Source organism: Schistocerca nitens, chromosome 10, assembly GCF_023898315.1.
Source record: "Schistocerca nitens isolate TAMUIC-IGC-003100 chromosome 10, iqSchNite1.1, whole genome shotgun sequence".
NCBI lineage: Eukaryota > Metazoa > Arthropoda > Insecta > Orthoptera > Acrididae > Schistocerca > Schistocerca nitens.
In genome coordinates, this window is record NC_064623.1 from 1616707 (window position 1) to 1640316 (window position 23610).

Here is a 23610-nt window from a genome sequence, read left to right on the forward strand (position 1 = left end):
TTCGTGCTTTTTTTTGTCGTGGAGAACCAGGAGTTTTCCAATGCATCGATTGGCGTTTAGTTTCGGGATCGTAAGTAAAAAACCACGATTCATCGCAAGTAATAACATTTTGTAAGAAGGTGGGATCACTTTCAATGTTTTCCAGGATGTCAGAACAAATCATTCTTCGGCGTTCCTTCTGTTCAATTGTGAGACACTTTGGAACCATTTTTGAACACACTTTGTTCATGTTGAAACTTTCATGAAGAATCTGCCTAACACTTTCCTTGTCAACTCCTGTTAACTCGGACACTGCTCCGATTGTTAAACGGCGATCTTGTCGAACAAGTTTACCGATTTTTTCAATGTTTGCATCAGTTTTTGCTGACAGTGGTCTGCCAGTGCGAGTGTCATCACTGGTGTCTTCGCGGCCATCTTTAAATCGTTTAAACCACTCAAACACTTGTGTTCGCGATAAACAATCATCACCGTACACTTGTTGTAACATTACAAACGTTTCACTTGCAGATTTTCCTAGTTTGAAACAAAATTTGATGTTAACACGCTGTTCTTTCTGTACACTCAACATTTTCCGACGCACAGACAAAACGTCAACTACTTAAAACAGACGCCACGGGCAGACTGAGTGCAGGAGGCAGATGAAACTCGAGCAGTAGGCGGAGCGAGAGTCACGTGACAGGCCACGCGACAGGCCACGCGACTTTCAGCCTTATTGCATTCGTTTTATTGTTTCACCAGTACTAGTGTGGTTTTTTTCTAGCCACACCTCGTATATAAGAAGGGTAAAAGAACGGACCCGCAAAATTACAGGTCAATATCCCTAACTTTTATTTTCTGCAGGATCCTCGTACATATTCTCAGTTCGAATATAATAAACTTTCTTGCAACTGAGAAACTCGTGTGTGCAATTCAGCTCGGTTTTAGAAAGCGTCACTCGTACAAAACTCAACTTGCCCTTTTGTCACGTGATATACCGAGAACTACGGACGAAGGACGACAGGCAGATTGCATATTTCTAGATTTCCACGAAGCATTTGACACGGTGCCCCATTGCAAGCTGTTAACGAAGGTACGAGCATACGGAATAAGTTCACAGATATGTCAGTGGCTCGAAGACTTCTCAAATAATAGAACCCAGTACGTCGTCCTTGACGGTGCTTATCAGAGGCGAGAGTATCGTCGAGAGTGCCACAGGGAAGTGTGATAGGACCACTGTTGTTCTCTGTATACATTTGGGAGACAGGGTGGCAGCAATCTGCGGCTGTTTGCTGACGATGCTGTGGCGTACGGTAAGGTGTCAAACTTGGGTGACTGTAGGAAGATACGAGACAACTTAGACAAAAAATGAATAGCAGTTAGCCCTAAATATGAAAATAAGTGTAAGTTAATGCGGATGAGTAGGAAGATGAAAACCTGTAATATTCAGATACAACATTTCTAGTACCCTACTTGACACAGTCAGGTTGTTCAAATATCTGGGCATAACGTTGCAAAGCGATATTAGATGGAACGAGTATGTGAGAACTGTGGTAGGGAAGGCAAGTGGTTGACTTTGCATTATTGGGAGAATTTTATGAAAGAGTGGTTCACCTGTAAAAGAAACTGTATACAGGATGCAGGTGTGACCTATTCTCAAGTACTGCTCGAGTGTTTGGGATCCGTATCGGGTCGGACTGAAGGAAGACATTGAAGCGATTCAGAGGTGGGCTGCTAGATTTGTTACTGGCAGGTTCAAACAACACATAAGTGTTATGTAGATGCTTCAGGAACTCAAATGCAAATACCTGAAGGGAAGGAGAAGTTTTTTTTTTTTTTTTTCCTTCGAGAAACGCTATTGAGGAAATTAAGGAAACTGAAATTTGAAGCTGACTGCCAAATGATTCTATTGCCACTGACATACACTGTGCGTAAGGGCCACGAAGATAAGATACGAGAAATTAGGGCTCATACGGAGACATACAGGCAGTCGTTTTTCCCTCGCTCTATTTGCGAGTGGAACAGGAAAGGAAATAACTAGTAGTGGTATAGGGTACCCTCTTTGTGGCTCTATAAAGTACAGATATTGTCAGTGTGACACAGAATGTGTCCACCGTCAACCAGTTGGTGATTCCTCAGAACCTCAGGATGTGTCCTGTCAACGTAAAACAACAGGATTCCCAAGAATATAAATAAAATGGAGCTTTGAAGGAAACGACTGAGAAGACTGAGGGATAGGTGGCTGAGAGGTGTGGTGGAGTGTGTTGAAAAAAGAGGAAAAGAAAGAACCAGAATAGAACACACAGAGATAGTGGGAAAACAGGACTAGTGGTGATGCTTATTTTCCAAACTAACCCAGCCTGCGATGGAAACTGTTCGTGGTGGTGATGATGATTATGATGATGATTATGATGATGATGATGATGATGATGTCGTCGTCTTGTCAACTGATCCCTTCTTTTAGCCAAGTTGTGCCACAAATTTCTTGTCTCTCCAATTGTATTCAGTACCTCCTGATTAGTTACTTGATCTACCCCTCTAATATCTTGAGCATTCTTCTATAGCACAACATTTCAAAAGCTTCTATTGTCTTCTTGTCTAAATTTTTTTAACATCCATGTTACACTTCCATACACATCTACAATCCAGAGAAATACCTTCAGAAAAGACTTCCTCTGCTTAAATTTATGTCAGATTTTTAACAAATTCGTCTTTTTCAGATACAGTTTTCTTGCCATTGCCAGTCTGCATTTCATATTCTCTCAGTTCAGCCCTCATCAGTTATTTTACTGCCCCAAGTAGCAAAATCGATCTCATTTCCTAAGCTAATTCTCTCAGCAGCACCCAGTTTAATTCAACTACATTGCATTATTCAAATCCTTTGCTATATCTGGTGAGTTACAATATCATTGGCAAAGCTCAGAATTTTTATTTCTTCTCCTTTAACTTCACTCCCCCATCCAAATTTATCCTTGGGTTCCTTACTGCTTGCTTAGTGTACAGATTGAATAACATAAGGGATAGGCTACAAACCTGTCTCAGTCCCTCTCAATCACTGATTCCTTCTGTGCCCTTCAACTGTTATAAATGTGGTCTGTTTTCTATACAAGTTGTAAATAACCGTCTACCTCCTATATTTTATCTCTGCTACCTTCAGTTTTTTAAAGAGTGTATTCCAGTCAACATTGTCTAGCTTTCTCTAAATATATATATACCGTATAAACATAGGTTTGCTTTTCTGTAACCTGTCTTCTAAGACAAGTCATACGGTCAATATAGCTTCAAATCCTCCTCCCTTTCTTCAGAACCCAAACTGATCTCCTAATAAGTCGACTTCTACCTATTTTTCAATTTTTCTATAAATAATTTGTGTCAGTACTTAGCAGTCACAACTTATTAAGCTGACAGTTTTTGGAATTTATATTATTACAGTCTTCTCAATGTCTGAGGATATTTCACACGTCTCCTCTATCTAGCATACTATTCAGAACAGTTGTATCGTGGCCTGCTCTCCCGAGGATCCCAATAATTGTGAGGGAATGTTATCTACTCGAGGGGCTCCATTTCGACTCAGTCGTTTCGGAGCACCGTCAAGTTCTTCTCGCAGTATCGTATCGTATCGTATCGTATCATATCTGCGTCTCATCTTTACTTACCTCCTCTTCCTTGTCTATATTATTGCCTACGAGTTTATTTGCCTCGTACACTCCTCGTGTACATTTCTTCTGCCTTTCAGCTTTCCTTTCTTTACTTAGAACAGGCTTGCCATCTAAGCTCTATATTCATATAGCTGTGTCTCTTTCCTCAAACTCTTTAACAGACAATAAACATTTATATTACACAATCCCAGGCACAAATACACTGGTTTTTGTTTCAGTAATGTTTTAATAATTGTAATAAAGTGCACCACGGCCCTTCAGCTGTGCGAATCCCACCTTCTCGTGGCCACTGACAGGTACAACGAAACGGTGACCTACTGCACCCGTAGGTGGGCAAGGTGCCGCTTTAGATACCAGAAACAGTTGAAATAAAATGTTACGAATATTTAATTGATGTTGCTCAGGTAGGGGAAACTTCCACATTGCCACGAATATTTGTAACACTACAATCTCTTATTACGTTCCTTTTGAGTGCGTGCTTGGCCACAGGTGGTTAAAGGTGTACACTGCAGTGACCATTTCCCTGTCAGGATACGCCTACCGACCGACCGCGTCTGGGAACAGGTCGGCGGCGTCACTGTTACGGTCAACCGTGTCACCGGTGTGTCTGTGCCGGAGTCTTCGGACACTGCGTTTGTGCCGGTGGGGTGAGGAGTGCCAGTCGGTGGTCGGGGACAGGTGTAAAACAGTGTCGGGACTGGTCGAAATCTGTGTAGGACCGGAGCTCCGACACAGATTTCGCGCATACCGTGAACCGTTGCTGTGACTTTTGGGCTTCCCGAAGTGTCCCTGTAAGTTCTTCTAGAATCCTTGCCACCCTCGCCGTCTTCTCACTGTCATTATCATCAGGATTTCCTTTGAATGAGCCGGTAGGAAATTTGTTAATGATTTGTCAACATTGATTTCTGTCTTATTATAGCTTTTTTTTTCGCTCTACTGCATCCCACTTACTCCTCTCCTCATGATATCTTCATTAATCTGGTCTGTGCCTCTCTTCTTAAGCCACCCAATCAGTCTTTTTGCTGGTAACTCCAGCTCCAAATATTGACATAGAGCTCCAGTTTGGTGCAAACACTTTACACGACCTAACCATATAAATCTTGCAGCGCTCATTCTTTCTTACAGGGTCTAGTCATTACTGACTCTCTCTCTCTCTCTCTCTCTCTCTCTCTCTCTCTCTCTCTCTCTCTCTCTCTCTGTGCCCCCCCCCCCCCCCTTCCCTCTTCACCCTCTCAGTAGAGCTGACCTAAGGAACTTCATTTCACATGCCTGTATCTGACTCTCTTCTCTCTTCTTCACGACACAGGTCTACAGAATATCCATCATGATTGGCAGGAGGTATGTTTTATACATGGTATGTTTAGCTCTTAAAGGGACTCCCATGTTCCAGATTAAGTTTTGTACTTGGTGGAAGAAGCTGAATGCTTTTGCTACTCTGCTTAAGACTTGTAGTTTGACACTTCTACCAGTTCTTTTTTTTTTTTTTTTTTTTTTTTTTTTAATTCGTGTCAGAAGCACCATGGATACAGGAATAAAAAAATGAATAACACACAGAAAAAAAATTAATTACAGGCATATGAAAATATATATAAATATATATACAAATATGTGTGCACAGAAACAAAATGTTATAGGCATTTGGCCCATAAGCGGGCTACGTCGACAGCATTTGGGGTTGCCAACATCAGATCCTCTAAAGTGCAGTGTGAAGGACATTCAGGGCAGTTATACATGTGCTGGGTCGTCTGCACCTCTCCACAGTCGCAAAGATTAGATGTAGTAGAATATCCCCACTTCAGAAGGTTATCTCTTGACCGTGCAGTGTTGGTGCGTAGCCTGTTTAGTGATCTCCAGACCACCCAGTCCTCATCGTAACCTGGTGCCAATTCTTCCTTTGGTTTCATCCAGTGACATTCTCCCGACCGCTTCCATCTCTCCACCCTAGATCCAGGTTGGTCGCTAAAATCTTCGGTTGCTCTGAGAAAACTGCGTCTACATTTCAAGCGTTTGGTGGCTGGCTTTGTGGAGGAGGTGGCTCTCTGCCATCTCAGCCCTCGCTCTTTCACTATAGGCTGCCGCTTCTCTTCGCACTGCAGGAGGTGCAATCCCAGCAAGATGGTAGAGCTTGCCTGTTGGCGTCGGTTTCAGACATCCAGTGACGAGCCTGCAGGTCTCGTTCAGAGCAATGTCGACCTGTTTAGCGTGGGTAGAGTTGTACCAGACACTGCTTGCATATTCGCCTGCTGGGAAGCAAACTGCTAGTGCTGTGGTCCTCACTACCTCTGGCTTTGCCCCAGGAGGAGTTCGTTATTTTCCGACGAATATTATTTCTGCCGCTCACTTTCATTTTGGTGTTAATACAGTGCTGTTTATACGTCAGAGCCCTGTCTAGGGTTACTCCTAGGTATTTGGGGTTAACGCAGTGTTCGAGGAGTGTGTCCTTCCAGAAGACACGCAGCTTACGGGATGCCTGCTTGTTACGGAGATGGAAGGTGCAAACTTGTGTTTTGCTAGGGTTCGGCTCGAGTTGATTGTCGGCATAGTACTGACAGAGCATGTCTAGCGCATCCGTGAGCTTTGTCTCAACATCCTCAAAGGAGTCACCCTGTACGGCCATAGCACGGTCGTCGGCGTAGATATAGTTTTCCGTACCAGCTGGCAGTGGTTGATCGTTGGTGTATATGTTAAAAAGTAAGGGTGCCAGTACGCTGCCCTGAGGGAGACCATTTTTCTGGGCCCGCCACCTGCTATGCATCCCTTGGAATTCCACAGAGAACCTACGGTTCTCTAACAGACTTCTAACTGTGGATGTGAATTTAAAGTCCCTGGTAATGGCATACAGCTTCTTCATTAGCAGACGTAAGTTGACGGTGTCATATGCGGCTGTCAAGTCTATAAAGGCGACACCGGTTATTTTCCGGTTCTCATAGCCGTCTTCAATCAGCTGCGTGAGTTTAATTACCTGAGATGTAGTGCTTTTCCCTGGGTGGAAACCTGCTTGTTGGGGGATTAGGTAGGGTTCTATGGCACTGGAGAGGCGATCCTGGAGTATTATTTCAAAGATTTTAAAGATATGGCAGAGAAGTGATACGGGTCGGAAATTTCTGGGGTCATCAGCATTTTTGCCTGGTTTTAAAATGGCAATAACTTTAGCCTTCCTCCAGATTGTGGGAATCTGACCTGTTTCCATGCAATTGTTAAACAGTTTCAGTAGCCATTGTTTAACGTTGGGACCAAAGTGTTTAATCTGTTCAACAAAAATCCCGTCCAGGCCCGGGGCCTTCCTTAGCTTGCATTTCGCTATGGCTTTGTCCAGATCTGCCATTGTGAGAGGGGTGGTCAGAGTTGAATTTTCTTGGTGTTCAATCCTGTCTATTTTGGTCTCCGACTTCCTGATTTTGGTGTCGGGTTTCCCATTCTTGAGAAGCTGGTGCGCTATTTGGTCGGCTGTGACGGGAGCATGTCCTGGAGAGAAAGTCGGGTCATTGTTGAGACATTTAAGGAGTGTCCAGGCTTTCTGACTGCTCCTTTTCATGTCCAATTCCTCTATTGTCCTCAGCCATTTCTCTCTCCTGGTTTTAGCTAGTGACCCGGTTAGCTGCTTGCCCGCAGTGATAGTTTCCGCGGATAGAGGGTTTGCGTCAAACAGTGTCAGGTATTGCTGCAACTGGTCCTCTAATTCTGGCGTAAGGCCTTCAACATAATTGCTCCTGCATCCTCTAGGGATCGATTGCTTGGAACACCACTGCACAGCCTTCACGAAATTGTCATAGAATCTTGGTTCAGGTGGTAGGTTGTTTACAGAATCTTCCATGAGGTTTTGAAAGGTTGACCATTCTGCTTTCTTAAAATTGTACCTACGGCGAAAAGGTACGCTATGGGGTTTAACAACAGATGTGATCTGGCACATTATTGGACGGTGCTGGGTGTTTGGTATTGGTGAGCAAACTCCTTTTGAGCATTGGGACGTTTCTTGATGGCTAACGAAGATGAGGTCCGGGTTATAACCTCTCCCCCATCTGCCACTGTTGTAGGAAGCAGGCAGTTTATTGTCACGTATCAATTTTAGGTTGTTTAGCTCGGCCCAGCAGATCACAGCCGTGCCATTGTCGTCGTCTTCTCGGTAGCCCCACTGCGTACTGTGGCTGTTGAAATCACCGATTACAAAATTAATTCTGTCTTTATTAAAATTGTTTACGTTGGAGCTGGAAAAGTCCACTGTTGGTGGTTTGTACACTGATGTAACAGTGCAGTCACTAAGTTCAATGGTTAGCACTTCAGTATCATTGGTTTTTACCAGTTGATATGGCACTATTGAGATAATTTCCACTCATTCAATATTCTCTCCTTCCATTATGATCATACAAGGTGTGAGTGTCCTACTCATCTTCATTGCTCCTACTCACAGTCAGCTCGAATCCTTTAAATTTTTTATTCCAGTAATCCATCTCCCTCCAAATGGTGATGTCATCGACAACAGCACAAGCATTGAGATCGCCATTTTCTACTTCCTTGGTTACTTTCATGATAGTGTCCATAAGTCCGATGAAGTGGAATGGGCAAAGTGAATTGCCTTTCTGAATATCCCTCTGCGTCTTAAACCATTTTGCTCTTCCACCTCTTATTTGTACACTGCTTTCACAACCATCATACTGTATCTGAACTTTTTAAATTAATGAATCAGAGACATTGTTTTCTCAAGCCTTACCGTATTTTACTCTTTGGTACACTATTGCGTGCTTTTTTCCAAATCCAGGAACACTACTATCAGATCCTTCCCTTTTTCTCAGCACTTCTCCATTAGGTGACAAAGGGGAAAAATGAGGTCTGTCATTTCTCTGTTACTTCTGAATCTGTGCTGTTGTCCCTCAAATTGATGTTCTAGGATTTTTCTCAATCTCTTTCCTATGATCTTTTCCAATACCGTAAGGCAGTGCGGAAGCAGTGTGATGCACCTGTAGTTGGCGCATTTCTTTTTGCTTCCTTTCTTAAACAATGGTATTATAATTCTCTTTTTCCAATCATTTGGCAGTTTGTTCTTTTTCCATATCACCCCCAACATCCAATGTTCCACGTCTCAAATAATATTTGATCTGTCATTTTCTCTTATTTCTGCCAATCTGATGCAGGTGGTTCTACACCAATTTTTCACCATTGCCCAAATTCGTGTCCTATACTCGATGTTAACTAGATCGGTGTGTACCCGTCACTCTGATCGTCTCGTTCCAGAATGGAGAACAACCAGTGTTCACAAAAAGTGGGAATCTCACTTCGAACCTGACCTTTACGATAGTTGTGACACATTTAGTACAGAAAATTGTTGTTAACCCTACGGCAGACATGGAGTATAATACAAACGGTGATCGAGAGGTGAGACGAGGTGTCAAACGGGGGAGAGAGATTCCCATTCGGAGCGAACAGGACTCGAAACACCGAACGGATACCGTTACTCTCAAAACTCCTGCTGAGGTAGTTACATTCTTTCCGAGGTGAGTGGCAGTCTGTGCAATCGACCGCCAGGTAAATTTCGACCGCGACTTCGGGCCGGAGTAATCCGGTGTAAGTGTCTATCGGCCGAGATGCTGAGCTCCCATTTGCCGCACAGTGAGCAGTCCGGAGGCACCGACTGCAGCTCCCTGGAGGCTCCGGAGGGCGGCCTGGAGAAGGCCTCCGCCTCCCCCCAGCAGCAGCGGCGGCAGCAGCGGCAGCAGCAACTGTGCCCACTCGACTACTCGACACCACTCACCATCCAGATCTCACCGGCACCCAGCAGCTCCAGCACCGACACCTCGTCCGAGGTTGGCTCTGCCTTCAACTCTCCCACACAAGGTATGAGGCTCGTGCAGTGTATGTGCACTTGTATGTGTTGTTCAGTGTCAGAGAGTGGTCTGTTGTCAATTTTAGTTCCTGAATAACACCCACCAAAAAGTTTTCTGCCAGTGTGTACCTTAGCCGAGGACTTTCTGTAATGAGCAATTTTTGTAACGGTATTGTCCCGTTCCTATTGTGCGCTATGAAACTGTTTCAGACAGGTGTCAGATGAGATGTGAATATATTGCCTTACTTCTAAATTTTGAACCTCCCCAGTGTATTTTTGCTTCAAATGTTCCAATTACATTTAGTCCAGGAATTGTGCACTTTCTGTCTATTGCTGGTGTAAAATTAGAAAATTATTAACAAGTTGTCAGCAAATGCAAAGGAAAGTTAGAACATATGCTTATTTGGAAGTGTTTGTGAACTTGAGAAAGGAAGAGATGAAGGCGAGAAGCGGCACAGAATTCAGAAAGGTAAAATTTAAATTGTTGAACGGGCTTACAAATTCTTGCCTTTAGTTTTTGTCACAAACACAGTTCACTAATAATGGGCAATTACCCATATCTGATTTCTGTATACATACGTTTCGTGTTGTGACTATTGCTTGCCACGATTTTGCATTTTATTTATTTTTTAACAGTTCATTTGTATTGCTTCTGAAGTAGGTGTCTAGACTAGTGTGGAAAGCCCATGAATAACCAATTGGGGCTACCGAATCACTAATACGGCCCGTGCTCGGCTCGCTCCCGTGCCTGTCTTATAAGTGAGCTGCTGGATACGTATCTTACTGACACTTTTATGTCATGACAGAACTGCAACCACTGTGCCGGTACGAGGTTTTGTTTTTTGCAGTGTGGGATTTTGAAGTTTTTTCGGTTACTGTTGTTGATGTTGTTGTTATTGTTGTTGTGGTCTTCAGTCCTCAGACTGGTTTGATGCAGCTCTCCGTGCTACTCTATCCTGTGCAAGCTTCTTCATCTCCCAGTACTTACTGCAACCTACATCCTTCTGAATCTGCTTAGTGTATTCATTTCTTGGTATCCTCCTACAATTTTTACCCTCCACGCTACCCTCCAATGCTAAATTTGTGATCCCTTGATGCCTCAGAACATGTCCTACCAACCGATCCCTTTTTGTCAAGTTGTGCCACAAACTCCTCTCCTCCCCAATTCTATTCAATACCTCCTCATTAGTTATGTGATCTACCCATCTAATCTTCAGCATTCTTCTGTAGCACCACATTTCGAAAGCTTCTATTCTCTTCTTATCTAAACTATTTATCATCCATGTTTCACTTCCATACATGGCTACACTCCATACAAATACTTTCAGAAACGACTTCTTGACACTTAAATCTATACTCGATGTTAACAAATTTCTCTTCTTCAGAAACGCTTTCCTTGCCATTGCCAGTCTACATTTTATATCCTCTCTACTTCGACCATCATCAGTTATTTTGCTCCCCAAATAGCAAAACTCCTTTACTACTTTAATTGTCTCATTTCCTAATCTAATTCCCTCAGCATCGCCCGACTTAATTCGACTACATTCCATTATCCTTGTTTTGCTTTTGTTGATGTTTATCTTATATCCTCCCTTCAAGACACTGTCCATTCCGTTCAACTGCTCTTCCAAGTCCTTTGCTGTCTCTGACAGAATTACAATGTCATCGGCGAACCTCAAAGTTTTTATTTCTTCTCCATGGATTTTAATACCTACTCCGAACTTTTCTTTTGTTTCCTTTACTGCTTGCTCAATATACAGATTGAATAGCATCGGGGAGAGGCTACAACCCTGTCTCACTCCCTTCCCAACCACTGCTTCCCTTTCGTGCCCCTCGACTCTTATAACTGCCATCTGGTTTCTGTACAAATTGTAAATAGCTTTTCGCTCCTTGTATTTTACCCCTGCCACCTTTAGAATTTGAAAGAGAGTATTCCAGTCAACATTGTCATTTCGGTTACTATTGTTTTGGAATAACAGTCCACCTTCAGAACTGCTTAAGGAAGGAAAAATGGAATTTAAGTGCAAAAAGTTACAAACTTCCATTAATATACAACTCACTCAGTAAAATGAGCCTTTCCTCATTATGAAATATCTTATCAGTTCTAGGAGTCGAGCAGTCTCCCAGTACAGGAGAAAATTTTAGTACTAGCACCCTAGCCAGGAAGCTGTAAGTAAGTTAATGGGGAACACGTACCAATAGTGTTGTATTTAGAATATGCAACACCTAACAGGCGGTAGAACAGAAGCCAGAACGAGTAAGTTTTATTGAGAATACAAACGCAATGCCGCAGGACGGGTGTCGACCGGAAAAGTGATGTAGACTCGAGAGGTGGCACGTGAGGTCACACAGTAAGTGCAAGGCACAACTCTAGTATTGGCGGTAACCTTATATAGCAACATACGAGGGCCGGAAGGACAGTGGTCAGACGACAACACGGAAGGGGTTGACACGGTCTGTAAACGTGGAAGTGATGGTGCCCAGTGGGGGAGTTCAGTAAGCGGTCCAGGAGTGACCTCCGTGTAGGTCAGGCCCAGGGCTCGGACTAGTGTAGCTGTCTTCTGGCTCTGTTCACGTCTCTGAATTATCCACGTACCTCCCTCCGTGGGTGTCGGACAATCGGGAATAGTGTACATTCGTAGAGATCATTTATCCAGTTTTGCTCGAATGAGCAATCGAAGATTTTAGTTATCAAAGTCTTGCCTATTTGTTCGTATATTTCTGTCTGAGTTCCATAACTCCTTTAAAATATCCTGTTAGCCTTCTGCACGTAGCTAAAAGGACGGACCGTCCTCCCCTTCCTTATATCATTAGGCATCTACACTGCTCACTGGACACAACAGTGGACACGAAAGAGACCCATTACGTATGACGCGGTCCTGTTCAAATTCTTAAATTTTCCAAATTTCAGTTAACACCTGTAGCTTTAATGTAAGTGAAAGTTGTGAAGCAGAGAAGAGCAGAAATCATCAAAATGAACTATAATAAACTGAAGGCAATTTGTGCTATTGAGTTGAAATTACAAATGTTTGGGGCATTTGTATTGAAAGCCAATAAGTGAAACCCGTCAGAGGTAACTTCAGAAAAATTTGGAAAAGATAAACCACTTGCAAAGCCTCCCCCCTGTCTGCATTCTCTAGATCTGGGTGCAGTGCCAATATCCCAGTTCTCAGAATAAAACTTGCAGAGCAGTCTTTTATTTCCAAGATTAATTGACAACAGTGCACAGCAGTATTTAATTCGAGAATCTCGTTCCTCGTACCGACTGAATCTAAAATCTCACTCCTCAAATTCAGTAAGCGTCTAATATTTGACAAGATTGTATGACGTATAAATGTGTAATAATAATAATCCCAGGCATTAACGTGCTTCACATATTTATTAGACGTAGTGACAGTTATGAAAAGTGTACAAATAGAATCCCTATCAAACTCTCACTCACTTTTGCACTACTGACACTGTCTCACTTTTCCAAAACGTTCGACTGGCAGGCCGATCACACCGTCGCGTTATTACGTGGTTCGCATTTCTCCCTCGGCTGTTTGTCGAGGCACACTGCCGGACCTCGGACCTCGGGGCGGACTGCGGAACTCGTAAAAGAACCCTGTCGACAGATAAAGTGTGACCGTCTTCCCGAGTATAGGGGAGGGCCCTCGGTGAACCGGCAGAAACTTTTGGTGAGATGTGGCCGGGATGTGAGAGCAGTTCCATTATTGTGGAGCCCCATTGTGAAGTGGCATTTGCAAGAATTTTACTTTAGTTCTATGCTCGCCCAGTGTCCCACTGTTTCGGGTGATGTCTGTGTGATGCTGTCCTCCAAATATAAGATTCCCTCATAAAAAAAATAAAAAAGAAATGTAAATTCCTTTTGCAAATCTTGATTTCTTTCCTTACACATGTAATTTCTAAATTAGATGTCCTTTGTAGCTAACCTTTGTGGGCCACACTGTGGCCATCTCCATTTAACATTTTCCATTTTGGAATCTAGAATTATTCAAATTTCTGTACTGTCGAATACTGCTAATGAAATAAATAGTTACGTTACTATATTGCAAAATGTCATCGCATATCACCGTGCAGTGTACGCAACTGTTCCGCTCCCGTCGTCTCACGTCCGGGCAACTCGAGTGGTGTGGCATTCTGTGGACTCTTGTATGCAGAATGTGATGTTCGGATTTGTGAAGCACAATATACGAACGAGTCCTCAGTAAGGAACTCTCACGTGTTGCAACGCCCTCTCGTGCAATAACTTTGCGTGTCACAGTTCACAGCTTTGCCCGTCGAATGTGTCGACTAAATTCCACAGGATTTAGGGAGACGTGGGTCGTGGGACACTCGTTTGTAAGTAGACTTACGAGAAAGTAACAGAAAGCGGTTTGCAGTGCACCGACCTGGGTGTCTCGTTTGCACGGACCAGTTTACTGCTTTTTTAATGTCGACGTACGAGGCCGATTGCCTTCTGTACGATAATTGGAGAGAAAATTGTTTGGCTTGCAGTCCTGTTGCTGCCTTGCTGCTACCTCTGGTTTGCTTAAGTTAGACCACCACTAGATCCAAATGTTTTTATTTTGTACCTCGGTATTGTAGCATAGATTTCAGTTACAGAAGACAAAGCAGTTCTTCTGCATATTGCGATTGGCTCCGACTTTATTTTTATTTCTACCCCGGCGTTCCATTATCACTGTAGGGAGTGGCAGTGCTTCTGCCAACCGCTTCCTGCTGTTTAAAGTTAAGTAGATTGTAGAATTAAACACTGTTGTAAATATTTTGTATCACTGACGTAATTTGCTATGTAAATTTTTCTCTACAGTATGCAACCTAGCGTATAGTCCTCGATTTAACAGAACAGGTACGTCATTCATTTCTGCGAATGTCTGGCTTTTAATACCTAATGTGATCTGTAGTCTTGTATGAGAGATTGTTCTGTGCTCATTAATGAGACTCGTTTACTTTTTTTAAGTAATCGGAAATGTAGTTGTCGTTGCTGTAGAGAGCAGTTTTTCTTTAATTTTTATTTTTTATAACGTAGAAAAGTGGATGTTTCGTGACCCTCAGTAGTGCTGACCCTCGATTACTGTTTAGTGTTACTCGTTTCCCGCTTTATAAAGTTGTCATTTTTGTCTACTGTGTTTGTGGCATCTCAGTAAGCTTGATGCAGACATTTACAAGTTGTCATAGACTTAATGCTCTGCACAGCGTGCCTGGCTGTGCTGAACAGCTTTGCAGCTGAGCTCATTCTGCTTCCCTCTGGCAGAGCCCTTTGCAAAAGCAGCTCTCCAAAACCCATGTTCTCTCCTCTGGATACACGTGCAGTGTGCCATCCACACAAGTAATGGGATTTCCATCAATCATGTTGCATATGTCTCCATTTTATCACTGTCACAGGACTTAACAATTTGACCTTTTAACTGTTGTTACTGTTATTATTATTATTATTATTATTATTATTATTATTATTAACACTGCAATAACTCCTCCCAGTTGTTCATATTTTTAAATCTGTGAATGAGAGGCTCACATCTGGGGCATTGTTGGCTGCAGGTTTCCAGAACAGAGAAAGACTTGTTTCCCTCTCATATCTTCTCCCGGGTAGTGAGGCCCAATTCACACGTGTGGTGAACCCTCCCGTAAACGGAGGAATCGCAGCTCCTCCGTTGACTCTTGTTGCTACCCACCTTTAGTAGACACGGTGTACTCTCACATTGACCTGTCATCACATTCGTGGTCTCAGTTTCACTTTCAAGCCTGTTGCAAAATTCCTGCTAAGCATCACAGTGTGTACCCATCTTTGTTTTTGTGGTCTCCATCCCTGAGACTGATAAGAAACGGCTACTGCAGCTTCTTCCATTGGAACCCGTCTGCCACAGTTGAGCCTCGGACTCGATCCTCCGTTACTGAGGTGGTGGTGCTTCGGGACGCATCGTGTCGACTGACTCGCACTGTCAGTCGAGTTATGCGATACGTTTCTCTTTGTCCAGTTTGATTTGGTACCTGCTCCTCAGTTATTAGACTTACCTATCTAATCTTCAGCATTTTTGTGTAGCACTGTATTTCAAAAGCTTCTACTTACCTCGATTGTTTATTGTTGGTATTTTATACCCGTGCGAGGCTACATTCTTGACAAAAACTTCGTGGAAAGACTTTTCGACATTTTTTTTTTCCTCTCTCTCTCTCTCTCTCTCTCTCTCTCTCTCTCTCTCTCTCTCTCTCTCTCCCTCTCCCTCTCCCTCTCCCTCTCCCTCTCCACAAGTGCTTTTGACGCCATTGCCAGTCTCCATTTTAATACCTGCTCTACTTCAGCTATTGTCAGTTATTTTGCTACTCATATACACACCTCGTATACCACTTTTGGTGCCTCATTTCCTGATCTAATTTATTCGGTGTCGGCTTACGTAACTTGACCGTAATCCATTATCCTCATTTTATTATTGTCGATATTCGTCCTCCAACTTTTTTCTGTCCAAAACGGTGGGTGTATCAATGGCCACTTGTCAGTGTATCGCCTGTCGTCTACTGTTGAGGTTTCTCCGGTCTCTTTAACAATTTTCGTGATGTTTCACCAAAATTAACGGCTGGCACTGTCAGAGCGTCACCCTCTGCTTCCAGTGGTAGTCTGGAGTAGAATTCACTGCTCGAAATCATCTGTGCGATTTGTGCCGACATCCGAGGGCTTTTCCCCAGTCGTTACCGTCACGGCATGCCGTCGTTACCTGCAACAGACGTTCGCTACAGTGCAGGAATCTGGGAACTGTTTACCTCGTGGCTTCCTCCTTTCCGAATTCCCCTGCTCTGGCAAAAGACCGTCCCAGGTTGCAAGGGGAGAACCACAGCGGCAGTGACTGGGGAAAAGCCCTCGGATGCTGGCATGACAGTTACGTGTAACCTGGGGCCACGAGTTCGACTCGAGTCCTCTGCTGGCAGTACAAAGTCATCCTTCAACAGTGCATTGACGTACTGGCAAACAATCATTAAACAAATGTCGGTGGAAGAACCTGAAACAGTAGCCGACAGGTAATACCTTTTTGAGACACTATTCATTCTGTTCAACTGACTCTGTCTCTGCCAAAATTGCAAATTCATCGGTAAAGTCCAAAGTTTTTATTTCTTCTCCGTGAACTTTACTTTCCTTTCCAAATTCCTCAGATTGAATAACACTGTGGATATGCCACATTCCTGTCTCACTCCCTTCTCTACTACTGCCTCTCTTTTGTGTGCTTCAAACTTTGTAATTGCAGCGCAGTTTCTGTAGATAACCCTGCTCTCCCCATATTTTATCCCTGCTGCCTTCAAAATTTCTACGAGTCTGTTCCAGTCGACATAGTCACAAGTTTTCTTTAAATCTGCAAATGCTATAAAAGTAGGTTTGCCTTTCTGTAAAGTGTATTCTGACATAAGACATAGGTGCAGTATGGCCTAATAATTATGTTCCTAAATTTTTCTGGAACCCGAACTGTTCTCCCCTGAGATCAAAACTGACCATTTATTATCATCTTCCCATTACCGTGTCCAAATAAGAAGTGTAAATAACACATCTAAATAGGAATAAACACAACACTGATAGTTATCCTCTGCAATCACAAAAAACATAAAGCTTTTTTCCCAGTGTCCGTATGGAGTAATTTGGCTGAAATGTGGTTTGATATGCCGGCTGCTGGTGGCCGAGCGGTTCTGGCGCTACAGTCGGGAACCACGCGACCGCTACGGTCGCAGGTTCGAATCCTGCCTCGGGCATGGATGTGTGTGTTGTCCTTAGGTTAGTTAGGTTTAAGTAGTTCTAAGTTCTAGGGGACTTATGACCTCAGCAGTTGAGTCCCATAGTGCTCAGAGCCATTTTGTGGTTTGATGTGGTTTGGAGCGTCTGCTTTCCATACCTTTTTTTTTTTTTTTTAAACTGTCTATTTCCTGGTGTGCAGTCTCCCGCTCAATTTTCACTTTTACGCTTTTGTGAAGTATCATGTGAAGCACTGGTGATGTCTTTACTCGCATCCTGCTGTCGTCTCCTTCATTCCAATTAGTTTATTCCATATATTCTCTTCCACGCCAGTTTTGCAGACTAGGCATTTGTTTCTTATGTTGTGAGTCCATTTATTTTCAGGCATTTTTCTCTTACTCAGTATCAGGAATGCTTCTAAGTTCCTCTTCTCCAGTTTTCCCAGTATCCTAAGGAACTGTAATTCCCCACACATAAGACTCTCGTCAGACGGACCAGTGAGCACTGTCTGTCATTCCAGAACACTTTGAGTGATGGCGTATGCTCTGTGGGACGACTTCCTCTCAAATCCCCGGATGTACGTTTGGAACAGAGTACAGAAATCTGTCAATCTCAACAATGCGAGCCTCATACTGCAACCGTCGTTGTAATGTCACAGTCTCCGAGGCCCGCGAGGAGACACCGCAGTCCCTCCTGCCGATACAGTTGGAGAGGTTTGGGCAGGTGCAGAATGTGTGCAGACGGCCAGGTGTTATACTCGGAGTGTGACAGGTGGCGTGAGGCCGGTGTGCTACACACCTTCTGCCACCATCACGTGCCGTCACCCATCCGCGCATCCCGTGGAGGTCGAAATGTCGACTGTCTGCATCTACAGCTACATCTGTACTTCGTGAGGGTATTCCGTGTACTGCTGTCTCATTCCAGTCACAAATAGTTTGTGGAAGAGTGGCCGTCAGTAAGCCTCCGTTTGGGCTCGACTCTCTCTAATTTTATCTTCGTGCTCTTTTCGTGAGCTACACATAGGATGAAGTGATATATATTCGACGATTATTCTGAGAATGTGTACTGTTGTAAATTTAACGACACTCTGATGCGGAATGCCTCTCTCGCAGTGTTGGCCACCGGAGTGGTCGTTCGTCTCTGTCACGCTTTTGTGAATACTTGGTGGACCTGTGACAAAATGTGCTGATCTTCTTTGGATTTTCTCTATTTCCTCTATTGGTCCCATCTGCTACGCATCCCTTACTGACGAGCAGTATTTGGGTATCACCCTGACGGATGTTTTGTAAGCTGCTCGTTGTGACTTGAAACTATATTTCCTCGAGGATTCTTCTGATGAATCTGCCTTATTTGCTGTTAATTTTGTGTGGTCGTTCCACTTTGTACTGCTCCCAAGTAATCCTAAATATTGTGATTGCACCACATTTGTGTAATTGTACGGTAAATGACCTTTTTCTGTCTGTGCATCCACAATGCGTACCTTTGTTTACGTTGGGGGCTGATTGCCACTCCCTGCAACAAGCGCCAGTTCTCTGCAGGCCTTCCTGCATTCCCTACACCACTCCCCTACACTGTATTGCTTCACGTTAGGTGGATATCTCGGTTAGTGCAGTGTGCCCTCGAAGAATGGCAAGATTGTGGTACGTAAAACTTCCTTCCCAGTTTGTAGTCATCAGTCGCCTTTTCAAATCTACAATTTTTTGTGACACCCTTACCAACACTGACAAGAAATATCACTTTGTCTGTGGCTGCCAGCACTGGTTTCGCTAGTTGACAGATTCCTCGAGATTTATTTATTTATTTATTTACCTGTGGACCTTTTGAGGAAGTACGGAGGAATCTGTGCATGTTCATATACGCTGCTTATTTACTTATGTTGTCTGCTCTACATTTCTCGAAAGTATTATTCAGTTGTGGTGATCCATTTGCTGTGTATGTATTATAGTGCATGACAAGAATTACACTACATTGTGTTGTGGATGTTTATGTGTCTTTAATAGCTTTTGATGTAGAATTGTATCGTTATTTTAAGTTTGTTGTAATGTAAGTTTTTATTACTATGATAAGTTTGATGGGACTTTGTCAGATGCCAGAGTATTTCACAAGTGAAGAAAAATATGAAGAGATCATCAGATTTTATTGAAATTTTGAACTGTAAGATTTCTTAAAAATAGAAAAGAAGTACATGGCATCTGTGATCGGATGGTCGAGATGGTGGGAAAATTTGAAAATGAATAGTAGCACGAAAGATACTCCTTCCAACTATTTTGAATTTGAAATTGAAATTGAAGCTGTTGAGCATATTGGTGCAGTTTTTAGTGTAAAAAAAATACAGACAAAATGCATGAAGTTCACATTTGTGTTGCAGACAGGAAACTATGAAAGACGGGTTCCTTTAGATATAAATGGAGCTATTCCCTTTATTACAAATTACCGAACACATTATTGCTAGCAGTTGTAGGCAATGGAATGGGAGGTAGAAGAGATTAGTTCCTCTCGTGCTGTTCTGTTAAGTTTTTCTTTTCTGGATACCCCCTCACCACTGATAAAGCAAAAATTTCAACCAACTCAGCAGTGGGCTCTCATAATTATTACAAAAGAAAAGATACTGCTTATTAATCAAATCCACAGACAGGAAATTAATGGATGACGGGGATGATGTCTGTAAAGTGACAGCAATACTAAATGATATACTCTGTGTGAAAACGTGAAAAATGCCTAACCTGCAACGTAACGCATAGCACGGCTACTCGTGCACCTGCCGTGAGAGGTAGCGAACCCCTGTTTGAGTGGTCGACTGGCAGAGATATTCGTCAGTTGTAAGTCGTAGGTTACATTTGCTTTGCTCATATTGTATACATACCCACGTTGGGGTGCTGAGCGCATTTTCTAGTGCCCAAAAATTGATACTCGTAAGTTATGTAATGTAAGCTAAAAATACATTTCTTGTGCATAACTTAGCAGTACTTATTGAATTAAATTTGTTGTTGTTCATTGGCTTTATGTTATTAAATTTGTTATTCTTCATCATCTTTATGTTTATTATTGGATTAAGCTACAGAAATGATAGACTGCAATCACCACATTCAGGAGACAAGAATACTGGAAATATTTCAGCTTTCGAACAGAGCCCCTCTTCGAGTAGAAAACTGTCGCACGTGCAGGCGGCAGCAACTCCCACACATGTAGCCAGTGTCACCGGGTACCGAGGCCCGACTGCAACTGCAACTGCATCTGACGCGAGAGTCAATCTAGTGGAAGTGGGGTAGGGAAGAGGCATGGGACAGGGCAGGGGAGAGGGAGGGATAGCAGGGTATCCTCTGGGAGTGTGCAGGAATGTGGCATTGGCAGGAGAGTGGGCACATAGCATTGGAAGGCCATGCAGTGGTACATTGGGGGGGGGGGGGGGGGGTACAGCAATTAAGTGTGTCAGTGGGATGAAAGGCATGCATTGCACTGGAGTGGGAGCAGGGAAGGGAGTAGCAGGCAGAGGCAATGACTGTGTGGATACAAGCTTTTTTCCAAATGTGTGTGTATTTTATGCTCCAAAGAAAGGCCTGGTCCAAAAGCTCAAATATTTCCAGTATTCTTTTTCTTTGTGCCTGTCTGAAAGCCTTGTTTATGTGGCAAGTAGGAATCTATCCTTTGCATATTAATGTCATCTGATCCTGCACTTTCCGTTGTTGTAAGTTAGTAATTTCAATTTTTGTGCCATCCCCAGTGATGTAAAAGAGTGTGGTGTTGTGAATTGTGAATATACTGAAAAAATGTGTTGTTTGTTTGTGATTTAATATCATTTTAAAATCCACAACAGTTAAACTTCAGTTTACTGTGGCCTTCACCACACACACACACACACACACACACACACACACACACACACACACACACACACAGGTGTGAAGACATGTGATAATGAATGGTAGTTTTTCCTTGATTAGCATCAAAGCACTACTTTTTACCATTAGTATTAATATATGAAATTACAGGAATACTAAGGAGTCTTTTATTGAACATTTCCAGCCACAGCAGCACATTTCACTAATCATAAAAGATATCAATCCTTATGAAATACTGTACGTATCGACTATACAATAACTGAATTGCAAAGGTTATGTAACTTTTGACATTACCTGTGATTGTGCCTGTAGTGCAACACAGCATCCACAGAGATAAGGAACATGGCAGGTAGCTATGTCACGACACAGCACTGATGTACAGAAAAGGTTTGAGCCAGTGCACACTGCAACTCTGCAGCCTGTATGCTCCCTCTGTGCGGCAATCATCTTTGGCAACTTTCGCCGATCTGTGCAAAGTTCATTCACCCTCTCTCTGGCGTAACACAGCTGAGTGAATGCATCACGAATATGCCAGTGTTGTAGCTGGCTGTAATAGTACGAGTGTTAATGTCGACAGTTTCGTAACTCTACGTGGCTCGCTTGCCAGCAACGCAATCGTAGATAATGAAGTCTGTTTTGTATCGATCCGGACGGGCAGCGTATTTATGCATTAGCCATTGATACGAGACTGAACAGCGTGCAATCTCATCTTAAATATCAACACTTATTTACATTATAGTTAAAATTGTAACTGTGGACATTCTCTCCTTTTTTTCCTGGCTACAACATGTCAAGAGTTCAATCCCCCTGCGGGTCCGGGGGTTAGAATAGGCCCGAGGTATTCCTGCCTGTCGTAAGAGGCGACTAAAAGGAGTCCCTCCCCCTTAAGGGGGTAGTTTGCGCCTGTGTCCGGAGACGGACGGTTCCACAACTTCTATTTGTGGTCATTTTGGTTTTTCACTTATTCTTGTTTCTTCCTTCCTTTGTTGGGTTCCTTTCTTTGTCCTTCTCCCTCTCACTGTCTTCCTTACTTTTTCCCTTGCCTTCTTCTCCTTGCCTTCTTCTCCTTGCCTTCTTCTCCACCCTCTGGTCTCCGCCTCGGCGTTTGAGACAGTCTGTCCTTTCTCTCCCTATCTCCCTTCTTTTTTCCTCTTCTTCTTTCCTCCCTGTGTGTGCCTGAAGGCCAACCCACATGTTCGCACGCGTAGCCGGTGACGGGGTAACGTGTAATTCCCCGCCCTGGGTAGACAAGTAAGGCACGCACGTACCCCCTGGTAAAGGCCAGGCCCGGGGAGGGGTGATTGCCCGAGCTGACACCTTCCGAACGTGCCCATTGGTCCCTCCTTCCGTTTCTTGGGAGATGTGACCTGAGGTGTAAACATTCACCTAAGGCGGGAGTGCCCTCTGAGAGGGTCCCCACAAGGAAGGAGCGCGCCATCGGAGACGCTGGCAATTGTGGGGGATTCCTCCGCAATGGATTCCTCTCCTTCTTCTCTCTCGACTTCTGCCCAAAAACGGAAACTGGACCAGCCACCAGTGACAAAAGTACTACCGCCTGTCCCAAAGTTCCTCGTAGTTTCTCGATCTGAGGACGGAAAGGATTTTTCATCTGTCAACCCTTTCGTTATTCAGAAGGGCGTAGATGCCGTAGCCGGATCTGTCAAGTCTTGTACCAGGATGCGTAACGGTACCTTGTTACCAGAAACTGAGAGCGCCTTTCAGGCACAAAAATTGCTTCGGGCCACACTCCTGTACACGTTCCCTGTCCGGGTGGAGGCTCACCGCACTTTGAATTCGTTGCGTGGTGTGGTGTATACTAGAACACTCGACGGATTGACTGACGAGGAGATTCAGTCTTTCCTCGCTGAGCAGGGCATGACGGTTGTCCATAGGGTCATGAAAAACATCAACAATGACCTTGTACCAACCCGGACACTTTTCGTGACCTTTGATAGTGTTCAGCTGCCGTCGCACATCAAAGCGGGCTACGAGGTTATTTCTGTTCGCACCTATGTCCCGACACCTACGTGCTGCTACCAGTGTCAGCGTTTTAACCACACCCGCCAGTCGTAGTAGCTCTCTAGGAAACGAAGCTACGCCCATGCGATCGAATTGACTTGGCACACTATGCCTCTGTGCATTTTGACCTACCCCTGTGGCAGGTATTGCGGCTCATGGAGGGGTTATGTTGCTGGTCCGGGATGATATTTCCTACGATCCCATCACATTGCACACCGGCCTGCAGGCAGTTGCCGTCCGAATTACTCTCCCCACTTTTACATTTTCCATTTGTACCGTTTACACTCCATCGTCGTCTGCCGTTACCAGGGCAGACATGATGCAAATTATTGCTCAGCTACCTACACCATTTTTGATAACTGGAGACTTCAATGCCCACCATCCCCTTTGGGGCTCTCCAGCATCCTGCCCGAGGGGCTCCCTGTTAGCAGACCTTTTCAACCAACTCAATCTTGTCTGCCTCAATACTGGCGCCCCTACTTTTCTTTCGGACACATCTCACACCTATTCCCATTTAGACCTCTCTATATGTACTACCCAACTTGTACGCCGGTTTGAGTGGTATGCACTTTCTGATACGTATTCGAG

At 43.8% G+C, this 23610-nt stretch overlaps 1 protein-coding gene across 2 annotated transcripts in view; it reads left to right on the forward strand.

The window, feature by feature from the left end:
• The window catches only part of LOC126210143 (ubiquitin carboxyl-terminal hydrolase calypso), a 154922-nt gene that overhangs the window by 76211 nt on the left and 55101 nt on the right, over positions 1-23610 (forward strand). For both annotated transcript variants that reach the window (XM_049939293.1, XM_049939294.1), the window contains exon 7: positions 9241-9464. In XM_049939293.1, coding sequence (XP_049795250.1) covers positions 9241-9464 — 224 coding nt within the window. The remainder of the gene's footprint in view (positions 1-9240; positions 9465-23610) is intronic.